This window comes from Electrophorus electricus, chromosome 16 (genome assembly GCF_013358815.1).
Source record: "Electrophorus electricus isolate fEleEle1 chromosome 16, fEleEle1.pri, whole genome shotgun sequence".
NCBI classification, from domain to species: Eukaryota; Metazoa; Chordata; class Actinopteri; order Gymnotiformes; family Gymnotidae; genus Electrophorus; species Electrophorus electricus.
Window position 1 is genome coordinate 18,176,864 of NC_049550.1, and position 25,873 is coordinate 18,202,736.

Consider the following 25,873-nt stretch of genomic DNA (forward strand, 5'->3'; position numbering starts at 1 on the left):
ACTCACTCCATCCTCTGCTATCTGCCCTGATATGTTCTTCTCTTCGTTGTATTCTCCATCTCTTTCCTCTTCTTTTTTTCCTTCCCTCTCTTCCTCTGTTTCTTCTCTCTCTCCCCCCAGCTCTCCCTCTTCTTCCTCAGTCTTTTTTTCCTCCTCTCGGTCTCCATCTTCACTATCTCCTCTCACTTCTCCTTCATTTCCTCTCACTCCTTCATCCTCTCCTTCACCTCCTCTCACTTCTCCTTCATCTCCTCTCACTCCTCCATCCTCTCCTTCACCTCCTCTCACTTCTCCTTCACCTCCTCTCACTCCTTCTTCATACTCTCCTTCATCTCCTCCCACTCCTTTCTCCTCTTTCTCTCCTTCTTTCTCTTCTTCCTCTTTCTCTCCCTCTCTCTCAATTTCTCCCTCATGCTGATCAATACTAATAATCTCCTCTGGTTTGGTGTGAGTGTTATTATGCGTGTATGTGTGATTGTGGTTGTGTGTGTCATCATCCAGGGAGATGGGAAACTGGAACCGATCTGGTTGGCCTTTGTCCTGGACTGGGGGTGGGGAGGGGCTCTGTGGTACAGTGTTCTGGTACCAGTCTCTGTTCTCCTCCAATGTGTCCAGAATCTCCTGAGCATCTGGATGAACCAGGTCACCCCAGGTCTCCCACAGTGGATGCACTATATAATCTATAAATCCCACCTACAGCATGCACACACACATACACATACACATATACACATACACACACACACAATTTTATTTACATCTTTTGTCACTGCAGTGACACATCAACCTGACGGCCCCTGTGTAACTCTACATACAAAGAGTCTTATATATACTGACAGTGTAAAGAACACTGTACAAGTAAAGAGTATTATATACACTGACAGTGTAAAAGATGCTCTACATGCAAAGAGTCTTATATATACTCACAGTGTAAAGAACGCTCTATATATAAAGGATCTTCTTTAGACACAGTGTAAAGAACGCTCTACATATAAAGGATCTTATATACACTGACAGTGTAAAGAAGGCTCTACATGTAAAAAGTATTATATACTGATAGTTTAAAGAACGCTCTACATATAAAGAGTCATATACTGACATTGTAAAAAACGCTCTATATATAAAGTCTTATATACACTGACAGTGTAAACAATGCTCTACATGTAAAGAGTTATATTTACTGACAGTGTATTAAGCATGCTCTATGTAAAGTCTTATATATACTGACAGTGTGAAGAACGCTCTATATGTAAAGAGTCTCATATATACTGAAAGTGTAAAGAACACTACATGTAAAGAGTCTTATATATACTGACAGTGTAAAGAATGCTCTACATGTAAAGAGTCTTATACTGACAGTGTAAAGAATGCTCATATATACTGAGTATATATGATATATCATATGTAAGTGTCTCATATATACTAACAGTGTAAAGAATGCTCTACATGTAAAGAGTCATATATACTGACAGTGTAAAGAACACTCTACATGTAAAGAGTCTTACATATACTGACAGAGTAAAAAATGCTCTACATATAAAGAGTCATATATACTGATGACATGTTAGACAAATTTGCACATCACAAGCAGACAAATCATTAGCTCCAGACATGGAGTATCTAGATTTGGTAAGTTAGGACATAAACATGATGGCTAGGATGTATTCTATGAGAAAATGACAAAGCACTTTTGTAAGTCACTCTTGTTTTTTTTTGTGTGTGTGTGTGTGTGTGTGTGTGTGTGTGTGTGTGTGTGTGCGGGTGTGCACGTGCATGTGTGCATGTGTACTTGGCTCTTCTACACAGAGGGTGTGTGTGTCTGTCTGTCTGTGTCTTCTCCATGGAGGCTGTGTGTGTGTGTGTGTGTGTGTGTGTGTGTGTGTGTTTGTAAATGTGCACCTGGCTCTTCTCCACAGAGGCTGTGTGTCTGTCACACATGGCACTGATTTCCATGCCTCTCTCTCTCTCTTTGTCTCCTTGTCTGAAGAACTCCTCCATGATCCTCTGTGTCCACTGTCTGTACAGCTCCAGTGGTTTGGTGGGGTTACTGAGATCAGCACAGTGCATCATGTTCCTAAGGACCTGCGAAACACATACACACACACGCATGCACACACACACGCGCGCGCACACACACACACACACACACACACACACACACACACACACACACACACACACACAGTAATCTCTACATAAACACACAGTAATTTACATACATGCACACACAGTACTCTCTACATTCACACACATTATTCTCTACATACACACAGTACTCACTACATACACATAGTAATCTCTCTACATACATGCCGAATTCTCTATATACACACACAGTACTCTACATACACACACAGTACTTTCTCTACATACACACACACTACACTCTCTACATACACATACATTATTCTCTGCATACACACAGTACTCTCACTACATACACATAGTAAACTCTACATACATGCCGTATTCTCTATATCCACACACAGTACTCTACATACACACAAAGTGCACTCTACATACACACAGTATTCTACATGCTCACTACTCTCTCCACACACACAGTTATCTTGGATTCTAACCTATTGTACTGGCTAGAATGTATTCTATGAGTAAATGACAAAGCACTTTTGTAAGTCGCTTTGGATAAGAGTGTTTGCCAAATGCTGTAGAGAAAGAACTGGGTGTGTGGAGAGAGTACAATGAACTAAAATACTGTGGAAATCAGCAATCTTTCTACCCACACACAGCACTATCTAAACACACATGGTACTCTCTACATACACAGTACTCTCAACATATACAATACTCTCTATATTCAAACACAGTACTCTGTACATACACACATCACTCACTACTCACTCACACAGTACTCTTTCTACACAAACAGTATTTTATACACACACACACACAATACTCTCTACCCACACAGTACACTCTACACACTGTACTCTCTACATACACAGTATTCTACATACACAGATAATACGCACAGACCTGTATGCGTTCAGTATAGTGATCCAGCAGCAGTACTCCTGAACTTGTCACTTTCTTCGTCTCCACCATTGTCTTCAGATCAGCCAGAAGTGTCATGTGCTTTGACATGTCTGTGGCCAACACCTGATCTCACACACACACCCACATGTATATACACACATCCCTACATATACACAGATATATATATATATATATATATATATATATATATATATATATATATATATATATATATATATATATACCTCCCACTGTCTCCCCCTCTCCACCCTCCCACTGTCCCCCTCTCCACCCTCCCACTGTCTCCTCCTCTCCACCCTTCTACTGTCCCCCTCTCCACCCTCCCACTGTCTCCCCTCTCTCCCCCTCCAGTCACCTAAGATAACCAAGACTAAGCGGGGATAAGTGGACTAAAAGGGGGATAAAGGGACGAATGGGGGATAAGGGGAATAATGGGAGGATAAGGGGATTCATAGGAATATACGGGGATTAAGGGGGGGGGGGCATAAGGGGAGTACACTGTGTGCAAAATTATTAGAGTATTTTGACCATATCATCATTTTTTATGCACCTTTCCAATTCCAAGCTGTATAAACTTGAATGCTTATTGTATTTAAGCACATCAGATGATGTATATTTGTGTCATGAGGGAGGGTGTGGCCTAAGGAGATCAACACCCAATATCAATTTGTGCATAATTATTAGGCAGCTTCTTTTCCTCAGGCAAAATGGGCCAAAAAAAAAGGTTTAACACTTTTGTAAAAATCGTAAAAGGTCTTTCAGAGGGATGCAGCACTCTTAAAATTGCTAAGATATTGGGGCGTGATCAACATGGTCGCAAAAAACGAAGATGGAAAAAAGATGCTAATTAACTGCCAAAGATTTGAGAAGAATCAAACATGAAGGGACCAGGAACCCGTTATCCTCCAGCGCTCCCGGAGATTTATGGTGAAGGAAAACAGTACAATTCTCTGAACAGTGTCTGGGATGCTGAGGTTGCTTCCACACAAAAAGTTGATCGTCAACAGATCAAGAAACTGACAGACTCCATGAATGGAAGGCTTATGACTGTTATTGAAAAGAACGGTGGCTATGTTGGTTAGTGATTTTTTTTTTTTTGGAAATGTCAGAAGTGTTTATTTGCAAATTTTGAGTTGTTTGTTTATTATTCTCATTTAACAGATGAAAATAAACAAGTTGGATGGGAAAATGTCCGTTTTTCATTTAGTTGCATAATAATTCTGCACACTAATAGTTGCCCAATAAATATGCACACATAGATATTCTCCTAAGAAAGCCAAAACCTCACTTTTACTTTCTTAAATATTCACATTTGAGGTTTACTAACATTTTGGATTGACTTTAGTTTTTCAATAATAAAATTAGTCTTACAACTTGCCTAATAATTGTGCACACCGTGTAATTGAAGATAAGGGGGCTGGGGGGATAAGTGGGGATAAATGGAGACTAGGGGGGATAAGTAGGGATAAATGGAGACTAGGGGGATAAGTGGGGATAAATGGAGACTAGGGGGGATAAGTAGGGATAAATGGAGACTAGGGGGATAAGTGGGGATAAATGGAGACTAGGGATAAGGGGATAAATGGAGACTAGGGGGATAAGTAGGGATAAATGGATACTAGGCGGATAAGTAGGGATAAATGGAGACTAGGGGGATAAGTAGGGATAAATGGAGACTAGGGGGATAAGTAGGGATAAATGGAGACTAGGGGGATAAGTAGGGATAAATGGAGACTAGGGGGATAAGTGGGGATAAATGGAGACTAGAGGGATAAGTAGGGATAAATGGAGACTAGGGGGATAAGTAGGGATAAATGGAGACTAGGGGGGATACGTGGGGATAAATGGAGACTAGGGGGATAAGTGGGGATAAATGGAGACTAGGGGGATAAGTAGGGATAAATGGAGACTAGGGGGATAAGTGGGGATAAATGGAGACTAGGGGGATAAGTAGGGATAAATGGAGACTAGGGGGGATAAGTGGGGATGATGGAACTAAAGGGACCAATGTCTCCCCTCCAGCCTCCCACTGTCCCCCTTTACACCCTCCTACTGTCTCTGTCTCATACAACTACTACTGTTTTTTCTTCTCAAAAACAACTTAAAAAATATTTTAAAAATAAATATTTGCTAAGATGCACATTTCACTAAATTGCTTTGCTATATGCCATATTGGGATTGGGCTGTACCACAGTGTGTGTTTGTCTGTACCATATCGATGACGAGCTTGCGGAGACTCTGTCTCTGTCTCTTGCTGAGGTTCTGGAAGATATCACAGCTGTCCTGGTGCAGGAGTTTAAAACCCACAGCCAAGTGGTGATTCTCCAACACAGACTCATCGTTGTACATCAGAGCCAACTCTGAGTCTGGGGAGCCAAACATTAAAATCAATAAGAGGTTTCCAGTTCTAGAGAAGCTTTAAAGATTTATTCAAACTCCAAGTGAGAATAATTGAACCCTCCTACTCAGGGAGGGTACAACCAGACTCCCAGTTTTAGTTCATAGGGCATTTAGCTAATACTTTTATTGAAAGCCACTTACAATTGTGAACGAGTACAAGTTGAGTAATTGAGGGTTAAGGGGCCCAACAATGGCAACTTAGCAGAGGTGGTGCTACAACTGGCCACCTTTGGCAACTTACTGGTTAAAAGGCCTTACTGGTACTGAAAAACCAGCCTCACTAGTGTTTAAAGAACTGGGCTTACTGGTGAGGATGAGAAACTGGCCTTACAGCTGACAATTAGAAATTGGCTTTACTGCTGACAAAGTAAAACTGCCTTATTGGTGTTGAAGAACTGGTCTTATTCGTATTAGTGAGGAACTGGCCTTACTGGTGTTGGTGAGGACATGGCCTTACTGGTGTTGGTGAGGACATGGTCTCACTGGTGTTGGTGAGGAACTGGCCTTACCGGTGTTGGTGAGGACATGGCCTTACTGGTGTTGGTGAGGAACTGGCCTTACTGGTGTTGGTGAGGAACTGGCCTTACTGGTGTTGGTGAGGACATGGTCTCACTGGTGTTGGTGAGGAACTGGCCTTACTGGTGTTGGTGAGGACATGGCCTTACTGGTGTTGGTGAGGAACTGGCCTTACTGGTGTTGGTGAAGAACTGATCTTACTGGTGTTGATGAGGAACTGATTGGAGACTCCTGGATGGTCCACATCATGAATGGCAGCAGCAAACAGTGCAGCCAAGACCTCTAAATCTGTGAAAACAGCCTAATAAAAAAATAGACAATGAGAGAGAAAGGGAGGAAGGAGTGTGTGTATGATTGTGTTTGTGAGATGGAGAGTATGTGAAAGGCAGACAGGAAGAGGGAGAGTGTGAGACCAAGAGAAGGAAAAAAGAATAAGAACTTGAGAGACTACAGTAGACACACACAAACAGTTACATTTACACACACACACACACACACACACACACACACACACACACACACACACACACTCACGTCAAGAGCAGGTGTTGAGAGCAGCACATGAATGCTCTGGGTAACATCCGCAGCGTGGAGGCTGTTGTGGTAAGCTACGTTGCTATGGTAATGATCTTCAAGTGTCATTACATAGGAAACTAATGTATCGACAGGGATACGGAAGGTCTTCAGAAGGTCTCTCTCCTATCTCATACACACACACACAGATCAGAAAAATAAAAAATACAGCAATGGTCAGCAAGGATCAACAGCTCACACAGATATACAGATACACCCTAGCACTCTTTCTCTCGCACTCACACACTCATTCACACACACACACACACACACACACACACACACACACACACACACACACACACACACACATACACACACACACACACACACACACACACACACACACACACACACACACACTCTCTTACACACTCACACACACTCACCTGGAATATGTAGTATATAATGCAGCTGAGAGGTTGGTTATTGGAGAGTTCAGCCACCCGAAAAATATAAAACTATAGTGGGCCGTTTAGGGTGAAATCACTGAATCACTTGGGCACACGCACAATATTTGCACATATCTATGAAACTCTTGCACATAATATGAAATATTATGAAATATGAAAATAAATATGAATATGAAATATGAAAAAATAATTGCACATAAACATGAAATAATTGCACATAAATAATCTACTACTTACATTTGCATATGATGACTTACACTTGCATATACACACACTTGCACATTCACTGGTATGTAAACAGAGAGTTTAACAAGGATTGTGTATATGTGTGTAGCCATGTGTGTGTAAAGCAATTTTCAGTGTGCCCAGAAATCATTTAATAATCTAGCCTTCATTTTATTTGTCCAGTAGAACATAATGGGGGACAGTAGTCACATCACTGCTGAGGCTGTTAACCTCTTGAGGAATCTTCTTGAGTCTCCAGTACAGATTAATTAGATTGTGAATTCTATTGAGACAAGTGGTTCTACATTGACACTCACACATTCCAATGTTGAAACTGAGTCAGAAATCAGTACATTGTTCTGACTCACAGCGCAGAATTTTGGGCCGAGGAACCAGACCCAGCCTAACACAGCCCACAGTCTTTTACGTCCAGTGGAGTCATCTTTTCCCTCACAATCTTGCCGCTATCAGACGAGAACGATATAGAACTTGGGGGTCTAAGGGAAGTAAAAGGTAGAACATCTTGCCGTTTAACTTTTATTCTACTTTGGCTAGCTAGCTAACTAGTGATTTGTAAATGACTATTAGATAGATAGCTTGCTACCTGCTACCACTGTAGCTGTGTGAGCTAACTTTGTGGTAGCTTGTTAGCCAGCTAGGTTAGCTAGTTTCACAGCCTCAAATTAAGGAATCAGTAAGCTGCGACTGACATACATTACAAAACATTTTCCTTAATGCCTAATCATGCTAACTATGTAAGCAGTAGAGCATTTCTGTCTTTACGTGTGCCATGTCTCATTGCTGCTTCCACACTTAGACAGTACAGGGTAGATGATGCCAATCTCTTCTCACAAGCGTTTATTGTCTCTTCAAGCCTAAAAGTCCTTTTCATTGAACCTTCAATAAAGACATAATCCTGCTGTCAAAACCCAAATGAAACAACTGTCACGTTCTTGAGATAAGCAGCAGGCTTATTTAGAGTTCAGCTTTACACTATAACTAATAAAAAAGGTAGCTATGTAGACACAAAAGCAAGGAATGTAGTTCGGAAACCACGTATGGTTAAATATTTAATGCCAATGTAATGCCTGGAGCTTGAGAGATTAGTTTGTATTTTAAGCCCATAATAGGTGAAACTTCAAGTTCAGAGGAGATAGGGGAGTCTGACATAGGATGTGCAGCCAGCAGTGTCTAGTAGAAGTGGCAGAAAATGGAGAGGAAACAATACATTCACATCAGGAGGTGCTGAGGCCTCTACAAGTTTCTTTTATAGAGGAACCAAGCACACAGGCCTTTGACAACTCTCATCCAAGTCCTTAGTGCTCAGTCAAGTGTCCAGACCACTAACATACAACAAGAATCAAATTCCCAAGCTTCATCATTCCAGCTCTCTATAAGTGACCTTTGTTATATCACTTAAATTTCCTGTTTGTCAAACCAAGGTTTCCAAATCAAGAACCCTTGAAGAGCTTCAGCAGACCACAGAGCCACTGACAGACCACCTTGCTAATGTTGGCTGTATAAAGCAGCTCACGAGTTTGACTGACAAGGATCAGCTAGTACAAGATGTCCTGATGTTTCAAGTGGTTAATCATGTTTGTGGTCCATTTGAAAGGTATATTTTTTTTTCACAATTTTAGGAAATACAATTTCAGAAAGTGAATCAGTATTGTTTAATGTTTCTGCATCTCAACAGCTTGGTTTGTAAAATTGCTCAAAATGTAATACAGTTTTGCTGATAAACTTTGTCATTGCTGATAAACATTGTAATATTCATGAAAATAAACAATTCACTTTTAACAATAACTGAACATTTTCTCTTGGAACTTCATTTTGTGTATTTAGGAAACACTTTGAGTGTTACAGAAGATCCAACAGCATCCAAAAGCTTTTCAGTCTGTCCTGTGTTACAAACCAGGGAGCCTCACTGCCAATATCACGGATGTTCTGTTTGACATCAGATGGTCAGAGACAGGGAGCAATAAGAGACCAGATGACAACAGGGTTTTGCATAGTGGAGGGACTATTTACAGGATGCTGAAGGTGGGAATATTTGTAAACATAAATCTTTCTAGCATTCAGAAAGCTGCATGATGTGGGTCTAATTCGGTGTGCCTTGGTTTATCTCTACAGTTTTTATGCTTGCTGCCACTGCATGGTTGATAAATGCATCTCAGATTTTTCTAGAGACTGACCATCACTCTTGCAGCTGTATTCAAACAATCCATAAGTACTCATAACTGAGTTTAACTCTGCATCTAGATGGCATTTATTAGGCTACTCCATATCTACATCATATGTACCATTATAGTCATTTAATTAGACCAGAAATTATGCACTTTATATAAAAATATTAAGTATTCAATATTTATCTCTCAAATCTTTTTTTTCTTTGTATTTTTTTAATTCTTTTTGCTAGTAGCCATTAATTTTTGGTTTTTTTCCATTTTTTTCAGAGGAGGACGGTACAAAAAAGCTGGAGGACATCTATGATTGTATATGATTGTATATGATTGCATATGATTGCATATGATTGTATATGATTGTGTGACTATACTCATCAATGCAACCATGAAATATCATCCTCCAGCTTATGATTTACCAATTTATGATTTCCACCAACATACCTGTCAAAACAGCACACAGCAACAGCGCTATGTCCACATATATAGCTCAATGTATATTCATATTCTGTAGTCCTAACGGAGGACACTGAAGAGGGGACTAATGGTGTGGTATAGTCACGTCTTTGCTAATAGTTCTGCAGGTCTACATGGCGCATAATCTACTTCCTAATAGTATATCCAATCAATGACCTGCAATCTTAAATTGGTTTTCCACTCACCATAACTCAATGGGAGTTCTTATACTATAGATTCGCCAACGTATGGCTCTACTTCAATGAAAGGAACGTCCAATCGAATCTAATTCTTGCAGTATTTTAGTGAACCCTCCTGCACTGAACGTGGATACCCCTTGAGCATAAAGTGCCCCGAACGTATATCTTGTATAAAGTAAGTCAATTAATCGCAAAAAGCGAAGCGATTTCTTGCCAGTTGAATCCTAGATCCAAACAATGATTAATTTGTTCCCCTGTCAAGTTGTACCATGGGCTAGTGAGAGTGCCAGTATGACTTCTTGGTGGAACCGTGAGACTATTCCCTCCATGGTTTCTTTGGCCTTCCCTGCAGCAAACTAGATTGATGATAAAATTATTAGTTCTTGTATGGTTTTCCAGAGCAGTCAAGTGCCGATTTACCGTGTCTTCTTGTAGAGATTCAATGCATCATAGGATGCGGAAGAAAAAAAACAAAACATCACTGTTGCCAGTAATACATAATGACTGATTAAAGATTATTAGGCCAAGTATTAATTGGTACAGTTGCTTGTTCATCTTTACTTAAGGTTAAGGGGCGATGTTCAGGATTTTTGGCCAGACTTTACCTTATGCACACCAATATGATCTATAAATTCTAACTATCAACCTTCTGGTTACAATTTAAATGACTTCCGGGCGCACTGAAAACTGCTTTATACACACACAGCCACACACATGCACACAATCCTGGTTAAACTCTCTGTTTATGCACGAGTGAATGTGCAAGTGTGTGTATATGCAAGTGTAAGTTATCGTACGCAAATGTAAGTAATAGATTATTTATGTGAAAATGTTTCATATTTATGCACAAGTGTTTCATAGGTATGCATGCGCGCACACAAAAACACACAAACACAAACACATATATACTCACTCACACTCACCTGGAATATGGAGTACATAATGCAGCTGAGAGGTTGATTATTGGAAAGTTCAGCCACCCGAAAAATATTAAACTTCCACTTATCCAAATCCTCCATTACCTATAGACAAAGGGAAAGAGAGAGACGAGGAAGGAACATAGATACAGGGGGACAGAAACAGATAGGGTGGAGAGATGGACAGACAGGGCAGAAACAGAGGGACAAGGAAGGAACACAGAGACAAAAACAGGAAAGAGACAGAGGGAGAAACAATGAAGAGTGTGGAAGTGATGCAGTTTTCCAGGCTGTGTAAGTTTGTGTCTCTGTGTGTGTGCAGTGTGTGCATATGTGTATGTGAGTGTATGTGGTGTAGGTTGGTGTGAGTGTATGTGTATATATATATATATATATATATATATATATATATATATATATATATATATATATATATATGTGTGTGTGTGTGTGTGTGTGTGTGTGTGTGTGTGTGTGTGTGTGTGTGTGTGTGTGTGTGTGTGTGTGTGTGTGTGCACGCGAGTGTATGAGGTGGGGGTGGGGGTGTGTGTATGTAAGTAAGGTGTGTCACCTCTACCAGAGTGTCCTCGTGTTCTGTAGAGACCCCAAAGCGAGGCAGTGGTGTGCTTCCTAGGCTGTGTGTGTGTGAGAGTTTTCTCACTCCACTGATGTGACTCATAGGTTTCTCCTTAAGAGTGGGAGATGGAATCTCCATTTCATTCTGATCTAAAACCAGATCAATACAAATGCTCAGGCAAACCATACATACAAAAAGCAGCACCTTAGAGAGTACAAAAACGACCAATTTAAACAGGATAACCACATCTCCCACTGGCTTGCAGTACTGTTATTCATTCCAGCCATTTCTAAGTTTCTACCATAGTGGGTGTGTTTACGCACTAGATGGTAGTAGAGAATCACTAGATGGCACTAGAAAACTAGATGTACTGTATGTATGTATGTATGTATGTATGTATGTATGTATGTTTTGTATGTATGTATGTATTTATTTATTTATTTTAAACCAATGCTGTCTGCTTCTCTACCAATAAAAGATCTGCCATGATTTTTTCTGGTTGTGTTCTGCCTCTTTTCTCCGATTTCCCACTACTGAGCTTTGGCGTTCTGGTACATGCCATCACAGCTCTGCAGCCTCTGTTCCCATTAGCGTCTGGAGTCTTCCACCTGCATGCTATGCCAGCCACTTACCATCACTCGGCATCTGATATATATTAATTGCTGCTACAGACCTTAGTTCTCTAATCCCCACTCATTTGACTCTGCTATTCCTGATATCTAGACAGATAGAGGACACCAGCAAACAAGTGAGTTCCTATCTTTGTTTGACTATTTTTCTATGAGTGAACATGTTGATTTTCCTACCCACTCTCATGTCCACATACTAGATCTAATCTGCTCCTCTGGTTTAGATATTACTTCTGTTACTTACTGAAGTCACTGTTAGCATCTCAGTCACTAGGCCATACACTAAATCCCTCATCACTTTCTGTAATATTAAGCTGTTGGCGCTCTGACTTTCTCTGCTCATCTTTTCTCCTCTCCCCTAATATCTGTTTCAAAACTGTCCTGATGATATTCCTTCTATATATACAATGATTCCATGTCTGATACAGGTAGTACCTTAACTTAACAGCATGGTTTAAAACTGTGTTTAAAACTACAGGGTAGTTCAGAGAATATGAAAAATTGCCAGGTGAATACCCCCTAAACCCCATGCCTGAAGTTTAGGTTATGTTTGAGAGAGACAGACAGACAGACAGACAGAGAGAGACAGGCATGTGTGTCTAATAACAGGAATACATTCAGCAACTGTTTAAGGCAAATTCAGCAATTCTCACAATATATTGTTTTGGAAGTGTGAGCAATATTCTTGAAGAGTAAACAAAATAAAAATAAGGAGTAAAACTCCCTTTTATCAGTACTTAACCCTATCAATGTTTCCCTTTAATCAGTACTTAACCCTATCAATGTTTCCCTTTTATCAGTACTTAACCCTATCAATGTTTCCCTTTTATCAGTACTTAACCCTATCAATGTTTTGCTTTTATCAGTACTTAACCCTATCAATGTTTCCCTTTTATCAGTACTTAACCCTATCAATGTTTCGCTTTTATCAGTACTTAACCCTATCAATGTTTCCCTTTTATCAGTACCTAACCATGACATTAGACATCACAGCATGTCACTACATACTGCTAAGTAGTCAATAAATTGACTTACAATCACTCTCTCACCTATGCACAAGCAAGCATGCACACACATACAAAAGTGCACACACCTACCTAGAAACGTGGTGGAGATGTATTCAGACACCTGGTTGCCAGAACGACTCATCTCAGACAAGTGAGACAACTCCCTGTTCAACATTCTCTTAAACTGAGAAAACACACACACATACACCCTATAAGGACAGTTGGTGTCATTTACAATTTGTTTTTTTCCATCATTTCAGTTCATCATCTGCAGCACAGAGCTATATCACTTGACCCCTGGGGAAGAGGCAGGGTGGTCCATCTAATGGGACTCTACCTTGCTAAGTCATGTCATGTGTATATACAAGCGTGTGTGTGTTGTTTTGTGCACACGTGTGTGGAATGTTTGGACATTACCTTGCTAGGTCATGTTGTGTGTGTGTTTTTGTGCATACGTGTGTGTGAGCATTTTGTTGTAGGTCTCAGGCAGTGTTACCTTGCTTGGTCAGGTTGTGTGTGTGTACCTGTGTGTGTGTTTTTTAAGTTCACGTGTGTGTGGGCTGTTTGGACATTACCTTGCTAGATGCCATGTCACTAACAGAGCGATGGGTCTGAATGGTCTCCAGCTGATCCAAACACCAGTCCAACTCTGCTAAAGTCTCCAGTGTAAGCTGCTGATACTGTTGATCTAAAACACACACACACACACCCCTAAAACAGCTGTTCAAAATGTTCAGGAGCACCACAGACTACATGTTACATTTACAGCCTTTGGCAGACACCCAGAGCGACACCCAGAGAGACCTCCTTTTAATAGATATTCAATTGACAATAGATAGGTCAGTGTTAAGAATACTACCAGGTTAAAGCCCTGGTTAAAGCAGGAAAGTAAAAGGTTTTTTTGGTTTTTTTGGGGTTTTTTTGGGGGGGGGGGGGGGTTGAGAGGGTTAACCTGAAAGTGAAGTCCTAAGACCTGAAGACTGATTACTCACTGGTGACCTCCTGTGGAGAAACAGAGATTTACAAATGCATCTCATTGTGCATGCAGCAGGACAATCTATACCACCAACTCTGAGGAAAAGAGGAAGAGGAGGACAGAGGAAGAGGAAAGAGGGAGTTACACTATGAGGAGAGAGGGCTACACTATGAGGAGAGAGGGAGTTACACTATGAGGAGAGAGGAGGTACACTATGAGGAGAGAGGAGGTACACTATGAGGAGAGAGGGAGTTACACTATGAGAATAGAGGAGGTACACTATGAGGAGAGAGGGAGTTACACTATGAAGAGAGAGGGAGTTACACTATGAGAATAGAGGAGGTACACTATGGGCAGAGAGGGAGTTACACTATGAGAATAGAGGAGGTACACTACCACTGTATACTAACTTTACAGTGGAGCTGTTGAAGTTAGCCAAGATTGTGAAATTACTTCTGACAGAGCGCAAGCTGGCCAGCACCTGGAAGGTAGAAAAGATTGCATAAGAGAGAGAAAAATAGAGAGAGGAAGCATTTCATTATATACATATATACATATATATATATATATATATATATATATATATATATATATATATATATATATATATATATATATATATATATAGAGAGAGAGAGAGAGAGAGAGAGAGAGAGAAAGAGAGAGAAAGCGAAATAACAAAAAGGTTTGAAACTCTCAAGCTAAAAAAATGCTAATTTTTCATGAAAAAGGAAAAACAACATCTAACATCGCAAAGAATATGACATTATTGTATTGTATATAATAATTATGCATCTCCAGTCAATATATGTACTGTTATTACTGATTTACCACTTGTATATAATAATTATGCATCTGTTCTAGGGCCTTTCTTTTTTCTTTATATATGCTACCTCTAGCTGACATTATATGTAAACACTGTGCTAGTTTCCACTGCTACACTGATGATACTCAGCTATATGTCTCAGCCAAACCAGAGGACATATCAGCTTAGTATTACTGATGAATGCATAAAGGACATCAGACACTGGATGTTGAAGAACTTTCTCTCACTTAATCCTGACAAAACAGAGGTGCTTCTATTAGAGGTGAGTGAAAAAGAGAGACAGAGACCAAAGACAGAACACGGCAGGGATGTGAGAAGACAGGACACAGCAGGGAGGTGGGAAGATTCCTACTGACCCCTTAAGTTGAAGTTACAGGGTGTAGCTCACCTGAGCAAAAGGGGTGACAATGAAATCTTCAGCAGTGTGTCTAAGAGAGGAAGAAGAAAGGCGAGGGGTCAGTGTGTGTGTGTGTGTATGTGTGTGTGTGTGTGTGTGTGTGTGTGTGTGTGTGTGTGTGTGTGTGTGTTTACCCTTCACTGGCCATGGAGGAGATGCGTGAGACAGTTTTGGGTGACAGGTCGTAGTCAGAGTCAGAACGGTAAAGAAATGACTCTCTCCTCTGACACTGAGGGAAAGACGAATGCAGCATGAGTGCCGGACTGGCCTGGAGCTCTGATGGAGAAACCCCATTCTCTACTTCACTGCACAGAGAGAGAGAGAGAGAGAGAGAGAGCGAGAGAGAGAGAGAGAGAGAGAGAGAGAGAGAAAGAGAGAGTGAGGGAGAGAGCGCAAGAGCGAGAGAGAGAGAGAGAGAGAGATTGTGTGTATATTATTGTACATTATTGCATAACCATTTATTACAACAGTGAAATCTGGGCACTAGATCAAATAGAAAACCATGAAATTCGTGAATTCGGCAGACATATCCTGCAGGTACTCTGCAATGTCTAATCTGGCCAGCAGAGCTGAACTAGACAGATTACCACTCCTGGATATTGAGCACAGATTCTGCAAATTCTGGTACCACCTTGACCAATCAGACCCAGACCCTTCACCACACAGCTTTTATCAGCAATAAACGAAATACCAACATACCACTACACCTACTAGCCAAGAAAAACCTAGAAAATAACCCAACTCAACCCTCAACCCTCAACACTGAAAGAAATTGAAGACAAAAATTATGCCCTGTAAAAAAATGGAACCACATCAATACAAATACAGCAGCGCAAATACCACATCAATACAAATACAGCAGAACAAATACCACATCAATACAAATACAGCAGAACAAATGCCACACCACATTACTACAAATACATCAGAACAAATACATCACTACAAATACAGCAGAACAAATACTACATCAATACAAATACAGCAGCACAAATAACACATCAATACAAATACAGCAGAACAAATGCCACACCACATCACTACAAATACATCAGAACAAATACATCACTACAAATACAGCAGAACAAATACTACATCAATACAAATACAGCAGCACAAATAACACATCAATACAAATACAGCAGAACAAATGCCACACCACATCACTACAAATACATCAGAACAAATACATCACTACAAATATAACAGAACAAATACTACATCAATACAAATACAGCAGCACAAATAACAACATCAATACAAATACAGCAGACCAAATACTACATCACTACAAATATAGTAGAACAAATACCACATAAATACAAATACAGCAGAACAAATACCACACCAGTTCTTTTCATTTTAATTAGCTGTTTTTTGTTCATACCCTACCAATATTTAATGTCACCAACTTATAGTCACTCTCAAAGCTACAGTCATTCACCAAGCTACACTCTCCATGCTAGAGTCACTCCCTCAGCAGTAAGCTCCCAGCCCAAAGAAAACAAACGTGTAACATTGATAGTGTGTGTGTGTGTGTGTGTGTGTGTCCATGCGCATTCATGTTAGCGTGTGATTACCTGTTTGTATCAGCATGTGTGATAGCAATCCGTGGTGGGACGCGAAGGGGCAGGGTCGTGGGGCGGGGCATTAGGCTAAGAACTTCAGGGGAGCGTGCACGTGGGCGGAGCCAACATGGTACCTGGGTAGAAACATGGTAGAAAAGCACACCAACCACTCACCATGTGAAACAAGAATGGTCAGAATCAACCAACATGGAATAAATAGAGTAGGACAACAGTCCTACTTTAAAGGCACAAGTTATTCTATTCCCACTCTCCCTAAGCATACTGAACACATGGACCTACTATCCCAACAGAAAGGGCAAAGTTAAGGGTAACACAAAGCACATCTAAGGCAGGAGTGGTCTTAAACCCTGATAAAGTGAGAATGCATGCTCAAGGAGGAAGCAACGGGATCTAAACACATCCAAGTTTGAATAAGAAATTCACACAACTACTTCTTAGCCCTGTGAAATATTAAGGAATGGATTATATGACTTGTTGCCACTGTGGGGCCCCTGAGCCCTCAATTACTCAAAGTTGTACTGATCCATGCTTGTAAATTGCTTTGGATAAAAGCATCAGATAAATGCTGTGAATGTAAATAAGGCAAAATCTTATGATATTTCTGATACATAAATCTGAAAAACATTTGCAGGTATATTCTCAGGATCTAATCCTAATCCTGAGGGTTTACACTCAGCATCTAATCCTAACCCCACAGGTTTACTCTCAGGATCTAATACTAATCCCACAGGTTTATTCTCAGGCTCTAATCCTAACCCCACAGGTTTACTCTCAGGATGTAATACTAACCCCACAAGTTTATTCCCAGGATCTAATTGTAACCCCACAGGTTTACTCTCAGTATCTATTCCTAACCCTACAGGTTTACTCTCAGCATCTAATACTAACCCCACAGGTTTATTCTTAGGATCTAATCCTAACCCCACAGGTTTATTCTCAGGATCTAAGACTAAATTTACAGGTTTACTCTCAGCATCTAATTCTAACCCCACAGGTTTATTCTCAGGATCTAATCCTAACCCTACAGGTTTACTATCAGGATCTAATCCTAACCCCACAGGTTTAAGGTACAAAAATGCCACTGAGTCTGAAGCAAACAACTACCCATTAATAAACAATATGGGCCTCGCTCAGCTGTCTGTTCGTACTACCAGCTCTTGCCACCAGAGGTCTCCCTTCCCAGAGTACTGATCAGTCTCTGTGACAATTCACCAATACAGCAGAGTCCTATTCACCAGCAGATTGTCAACAGCCTAGTTTCAATCACAAAAAACCTTTATGTTTGTCCAGTTGCAAAAACAATAACTTCACTACTCAAATAAAAGCAGGGAAAATAAAACCATAGAAATTACATTTTTAAAGTACTCTCAATTACTCTGATAGGAGGAGCAAATGTTTACCTGTAAGCTAGGAGAGAGTCTTCTATTTCGGCCTCGTTGAAACTCCGCTGCCAGTGTGCTGCCAGATGTGTAAGAACGGCTGTAGCATGCTGACTCGGCCTTCTGCCCACCTCCAGGTGCCTCATTACCCTATTGAAATATGTAAAATATGCTAATTAGAAGAGGTATAGCTGGAGTCAATGATCAGTTCTTCCTGCAGAGGTGCGAAACCCCATTAACCCTCAGGTCAGGTCACGCTAACCCAGCCTCCCTCCAGTCAGGTCACGCTAACCCAGCCTCCCTCAGGTCAGGTGACGCTAACTCAGCCTCCCTCAGGTCAGGTCACGCTAACCCAGCCTCCCTCAGGTCAGGTCACGCTAACCCAGCCTCCCTCAGGTCAGGTCACGCTAACCCAGCCTCCCTCAGGTCAGGTCACGCTAACCCAGCCTCCCTCAGGTCAGGTCACGCTAACCCAGCCTCCCTCTGGTCAGGTCACGCGAACCCAGCCTCCCTCAGGTCAGGTCACGCTAATCCAGCCTCCATCAGGTCAGGTCACGCTAACTCAGCCTCCGTCAGGTCAGGTCACGCTAACCCAGCCTCCCTTAGGTCAGGTCACGTTAACCCAGCCTCCGTCAGGTCAGGTCACGCTAACTCAGCCTCCGTCAGGTCAGGTCACCCTAACCTAGCCTCCCTCAGGTCAGGTTACGTTAACCCAGCCTCCCTCAGGTCAGGTCATGCTAACTCAGCCTCCCTCAGGTCAGGTCACGGTAAACCAGCCTCCCTCAGGTCAGGTCACATTAACCCAGCCTCCCCCGGTCAGGTCACACTAACCCAGCTTCCCTCAGGTTAGGTTACACTATCCCAGTCTCCCTCAGTCATCCAACTGGTGTTTGAACATTTCACTTCACTAAGAATTCTTACTACTTTAGTTTACTACAGAAATGTGCAGTGTGAACAGGTCACATCTGACCCGGTCTTACAGATTCCTCCTTTGTAACTTATAAAGGATTCAGCCCTTTCTCTTACAGGAAGCTATCCTTGTGCAGTCTCTTGTGATCTCAAAGTTAAACCACTGCAACTCGCTACTTACTGGTCTTCCTCCAAGAGCCATCAGAAATACCATGCTTCAAGTCTCATGAAAGACAAGCATCAAGACTATTCATTGTCTTGGCTCCTAGATGGTGTAATGAAATTCTGCTTGCTGTCCGGACAGGCGAGTCCCTTGCAGTCTTCAAACACAAACTGAAGACCCATCTATTTGTGGACTATTTAAACGACCACTGAACCTGCACCTGTGTTGAGTAACAAACTTTAATACTTATTGTATGTTATTGCAATGATTGTTGTCTGTTATAGAGCTTATATGTGTTTCAAACTTTTAGGCATCAGCACTGATCCCTGTATTTCTACAGAATTCTAGTTCAAAGGTATCTTGAACTCCAGCCTACTATACTGGCTAGGATGTATTCTATGAGTAAATGACAAAGCACTTTTGTAAGTCGCTCTGGATAAGAGTGTCTGCCAAATGTCGCAAATGTAAATGTCACTAAGAATTCTTACTTAAGCTTACTACAGAAATGTGCTGTGGAAACAAGAATTTAATCTAAATAGCCACACAGCACTTAAATTAGTAAAGCAAAAAACTTGAGCAGAGTGTATGTACATTTTGATGTTTATGGACTAATGTGAATACTTATATATGTATATATTTGTTATATTTGTACATGAATGTGTATGATCATAGGGGGTGGGTGGGTATACATGTGTGTGTGTGTGTGTTTCTCATCTGTACTGCAAAATTGGAGCAACGAAAGGGGGAAGCAGCAGTTGCTAGGCAACAAAGACATGTTCTAGGTGTTGTAGCTGAAGCTGTCTGGACCCAGATACTAATACAAACACACACACACACAAACCTTTACATTCTTTACTTAGGTTCACAATTTACATAATAAAAAAGGGTCCTAATTTTCTCAGTTGCAATTATCCAGTCATGGATACAATAACAGCAGAAATGATAGGTGTATGTGTTACATTTACAACAGCATTTATGATGGGGGTACATTTGGGATTATGGTTTGATAGACAAATATCTAAGGTTGGGTTTAGTGTTATGATGGTGAATATCTAAGGTTTGGTTTAGTGTTAAGACGGTGAATATCTAAGGTTGGGTTTAGTGTTATGATGGTGAACATATACGGTCACATTTAGGGTTATGATGGTGAATATCTAGGGTTGGGTTTAGTGTTATGATGGTGAATATCTAAGGTTGGGTTTAGGGTTATGATGGTGAATATCTAAGGTTGGGTTTAGGGTTATGATGGTGAATATCTAAGGTTGGGTTTAGGGTTATGATGGTGAATATCTACGGTCGGATTTAGGGTTATGAATACATTTATGGCATATAGCTGACACTTTTATCCAAAGCAACTTACAATTATGACTGAACATAACTTGAGATAAGGGCCTTGCTCAGGGTCCCTACAGTGGCAACTTGGCCTTCTGATTACTAGTCAAGTACATTAATCACTGAGTCACCACAGCCCCCACTCACCCTCAGCACTGGAGCACACCATGGTTGTGTGCTGAAAACTCTCCCAGCACTGGCACATGCTACACAAATTCACACAGTCACACACTATTCCAATCACATTACTGCGGTACTCTACACACACACACACACACACACACACACACATTACTGCCATACTCTGCAAACACACATGCCTGCACATACACTACTTCAGTATTATATACCCATACAGCTCTATGTATATTACTGCAATACTGTGCACATACACAAACACCTGCACATACATTACTGCAGTATTCTACACACACATTACATTACACAAACACCTGTACATTCATTACTGTAGTACTCTACAAACACCTGTACAAACATTACTGCAGTTCTCTGTGCACTCTCTCTCTCACACACACCCACCCACACACACACACACACATGTGCATACATTACTGTACTACTCTACACACACCCCGGCACATACATTACATTACACACACACAAACACCTGTACATACATAACTGCAATACTCTGTAGACACACTCCTGCACTTATATTACTGCAATACTTTGCACAGGCACACACACATACACATACACCTGTATATACACATAACTGCAGTACTCTGCATACACACTTCTGCACATATATTACTGCAATGCTCTTCATATGCACATAAACACACAACATACATTGCAACATTATTCTGCACACACACACACACACACACACCTGCAAATACATTACTGAAGTACTCTGCACACACTGCACACTTGTTACAATTTATCTATTTGCATATTTTATCATCTTAATCAATTTAATTAAGAGTAATTAAAATTAATTAATCGTAATTAACAAAGGCAGGGTTCCAATAGCAGAGCGTATGTAGATTAGTTCATTGTGTACTCGTGAGTACAGTGTGTAAATACAGTTTCTGTATCAGTATAGTGTAAGTGATTGTATATTAATATAATTTACTCATGAGTACAGTGTATGAATAGTGTATGAGTACAGTGATGTACATATGAGTACAGAGTGTGTATACGTACAGTAAGTACATATCTGAGTACAGTATGAATACAGTTTCTGTATGAGTGTGGTGTATGAGTATAGTTTATGTGTATGAGTGCAGCATATGAGTATTGTGTGTGTGTGTGTGTGTGTGTGTGTGTCCAGTGTCTGTATGTGCAAGACCAGATTAAGATCAGAAAGAGTTAGAGTTAGAACATTTTTACACTTCTCCTGAATACCTGAGTACACACCAGGGCATAGTCTGGGCTAGTGCGAGTACACACCCAGGACCACGTCTGGGCTAGTGCGAGTACATACCCAGGACAAGGGCTCATTTGTGGGAGGGGCTCATTACCGCTGGTTTGCTTTCTCACAGAAGAATTCTTTCTGAACCTTTCTGAATTCTTTCTGGTTCATCTGTTGACTGCTTTTTATTATTTTCCATGGATACAAACACAAGCTGTGAAGAAGACTGCAGTTTGTACACATGGCATTTCACCATCCGGGAGTACACGTAAATAACGAGCCATTTTAATTTTAGACCACTCCTGGGTTTAAAAATAGCCTTCATACTGAAACAAATATACTGATCTCACAGAGCAAGCAGACCTGTGTATGAAAACAACCTCTAGTGTCAAAACAGCGTTAGGATGTGCCTAACTGTAACATAAAGAACACATGACCAAAATGTACAAGTATAATGCCAGTGTTTATATATTTGATATTCAGATATGATAATGTGCCAAGAATTTCAGCAATCTGTTTTTTTTCAATGCTTAATAAGCACCATATGCATTGCTCTTCAAGAACACTTGTTCTACACAGATGACAGCTGCTTTCCACTCACTTCTGAGTGTCCTGGACAACTTGCAGGGACTCCAGAAGAAAAACACCTGAGAACTTCTAACAGACAGATCCAGCTCAAACAGACAGAATTCACCCATCACAGAATAAGATTTCATGCATATGAGTAGTTTGCATATGATTCTGCCTGTATGAGTACAATGTGTATGACCAAGTATGGGTACAGCGTGCATAATATTAAGTACAATGTTTACATTTATGGCACACAGCACTCTTATCCAGAGCGACTCACATATTTGTCAGTACACATCTTCCCTAGGTATCAAACACCTGACCTTGGTGTTACTAGCACCATGTGCTACATGGTGAGCAACGGTGCTTTTGTATGTATGCATGTTACCTCTTCTCCAGTCAGAGTCAGAACACTGCGGCTTTTCTTCATTCTGATTGGTTGGTTCTTCCCTCCGGAACGAACCGGAGCTGAACCCAGACAGCACAACAGATGGAGAGCCAGGTCGTGCTGGGGTCACGCCGGGGTCACATCAGAGTTACACCCCTATCCCCATCTCTCTATTACCCTGTTTTTTATTTAAAACCTCGTCCGTCCTGTACTGAACTGGTGGAAGCTGCTTTCTTCAGTCAACGATCCTCAACTTGATTTGTTGTCCAGTTTGGGGGGATACAAAACACCATCCTACTATTGGTCATATCACAATGCTTGACTGCTTTGGACTTGTCAGTGATCCTGTCTTGATTTATTTTAAAAAATAATAAAAAAAAATTTAAAGGTTAATTATCCTGAACTAGAGACACCGGTGCAATAAATGTTGTAATCCTGGTTTGTATTGGTTGCTGACACTAAATTAGTAATCCAGGTTGAAGACTGGTAGATTGTTACTGTGAGGAAGGAGCCAGCACTCGTGCGTCCCGTTCCAGCTGCAACGGCAAGATATTTGTGATTAGTGGCATTCAGTTTCACAGCTCATTGACAAAAACGGCTCACAGACTCGTGCTCAGTTATAAAATGCAGGCAGTTTCCGAAAGATCAACAATACAGCCTGGTTGGCAAATGGAAATAAAAATGTGGAAGAGACAAGACTATAGATTACGTCATGACAAACCGTCCGACACCGCGGTCGCACTTCACTCCCCCGTCACACCCACTAATGCAGACAGATGTGAAGCATCTCCGGGGTAGAGCCTCTCCAACACAGACGAACATCAAACCTCCAGTCATCAGGACAGTGCCGCGCTGCCGCAAATACAGGCATTCAAACCGCACATCCGGACAGACGCAGACCATTAACGGGCATCCGCGGACAAACGCATCAACGCTATAAGGGCAGACGCAGGCCGTTAACGGACATCCGCAGACAGACGCAGATCGTTAACGGACACCCGCAGACAGACGCAGACCGTTAACGGGCAGACGCATCAACGCTATAACGACAGACGCAGACCGTTTACGTCAGTAGCGCGAGCGCTCGGCAACAGATATATAAAGATAAACGTGCCGTTAAACGAGCTTAGGACAAGCGATGAGTCTCTCCTGGAGAAAAACTCACACTCACCGTGATCTCTGCAAGACCGATAGGTGAGAGGAAGGATGAATGGCTAGATGGTGTGATTCTGTTTCTATGCAGCCAGGTACTCGCGGAGTAAAAAGGTTCTCGGTAATATCCGCTATTCCGAGGATGTCGCGAGCGGACCCCTCCTCCGGGGTAACGTGCGCGCGATGTGTGTCTTACACACGAACACTTGCCCTCGTTACCACAGGTGCCAGTTAAATTCAAGAAAAATTAATTACTATACCACATTACATACCAGACGCACAAAACAAGATTGCTCGAACACGACTTCCATAAATTAGTAGCGATGTTGCAATTTTTGCAGAAATGGGCTTTCTGGTTTTGAGTGCTATTTACAATACCTAATATTTTCTGCAGTGCTATTTACAATACCCAATATTGTAAACAGTAATATTCTTGCTATAAATATGGAGTATAGAAAATACATGCATAATATTAAACTTAAAATGGCTCTTTAATGCGCAATAAACACACACACAGTTAAGCATATAACGCATGATCACAACTCAAAAAAGGTAACGAACTAAAGGGTGTGAATGCTTTTCTTAGATGATGTGGGCTCAGAGCAGTACCAAGCTTTGGGCTACACTTATTATCTGATCTGTTCAAAGTAGTACAGGAATTGCTGGTTGGTGAACTGGTGATCGTTGCCTCTACCGGCGGCCATGTGAAAAATGAACCTACAGAGTCGGCTCCTTCGTTGATGGGCGTTTTCCTTCCTTGGCTGTGGACTGAGCACACCGAAGTTTACAGTCATCCAGCGCTCGAGAGATCACAGACCTCTCAAACTGGACTGGTGTCTTGGATGGTCTCCTTTTTTATAATGCCCCACCCGGTGTGCTCCCTGAGATCCCATCTCAAGATGGTGGTGGGGCTTCAACCTGGGTAATCTTCCCAGTTGAGGCTGGTTGGACGTCACATAGATGACACAGCTTCTCCGTGAAGGGTCAGGTACCCTTGTCAAGCAGTCCCAAAAGAGATATCTGCCCAGAATCACAGTGTATTAAAATATCATCCAAAATTCAAAATTATTCAAGAGCTGTTTCTGGCAAAACAGATCAAAACTTTTAAAAAATGCTGTTTGCCTCAAAAGCATTCAATAGTTGCTTTAAAACCACTTTCTGCAAATATAAGATAAAGAGAAGTTTTGAAATGGGTCTGGAGCTAGACCCATCATTAGAGTCAAGGAAGTGTTTTTTTAAGAGGTTGAACACTGGCCACTTTAAAACAAATCAGGAACACTCCCTGAGGTAAAAGAAAGATTCACAATTGCTTGCAGATGAGAAACAGCATTCTAAAAATTTTAAAGAAAATTATAAAGGAAGACCATCATAAGGACCAGAGGATTGCCAGTGCATCACAATCTGTTAACTCATTCAGAGTTTTTAGAGATAGTGATATTTCGAATCAGTTTATGGAAGCTAATGGCCAACTCAGCCAACATATAAGATATGATCCAGACATGAAACAGACATGTAAATGTAAGGTGTACACTGGCCCACTGGTTCTCTTGAGTGTACACTGGTTCTCTTGAGGTTAGTTCACATTGGAGACACATCATTTTCTACTAATTATCTTACATGACACTCAAACTGAGATCACTTAAATCACAAGCACCGAAAACCACATTTGTAAGAAATGGAAAACTAAAGAGAATGCACAC

The 25,873-nt window shown here is 41.1% G+C and overlaps 1 protein-coding gene across 1 annotated transcript; it reads right to left on the reverse strand.

Annotated features, from left to right (window-relative positions):
• Positions 1-223: 223 nt before the first annotated feature.
• On the reverse strand, positions 224-24,024 carry LOC113585194 (cAMP-specific 3',5'-cyclic phosphodiesterase 4B-like). Its single transcript, XM_035534735.1, has 19 exons — positions 23,731-24,024; positions 23,022-23,557; positions 18,303-18,431; positions 16,894-17,015; positions 15,448-15,618; positions 15,305-15,344; positions 14,501-14,571; positions 14,067-14,116; positions 13,690-13,802; positions 13,205-13,298; positions 11,473-11,627; positions 10,908-11,006; positions 6,469-6,633; positions 6,136-6,235; positions 5,230-5,384; positions 2,998-3,120; positions 1,900-2,082; positions 341-693; positions 224-227 (listed from the first exon to the last, which is right to left on the reverse strand). Exons 2-19 carry the CDS (start codon positions 23,061-23,063, stop codon positions 224-226), a joined length of 2,169 nt encoding a protein of 722 aa, XP_035390628.1. The 5' UTR covers positions 23,064-23,557; positions 23,731-24,024.
• Positions 24,025-25,873: the final 1,849 nt, after the last annotated feature.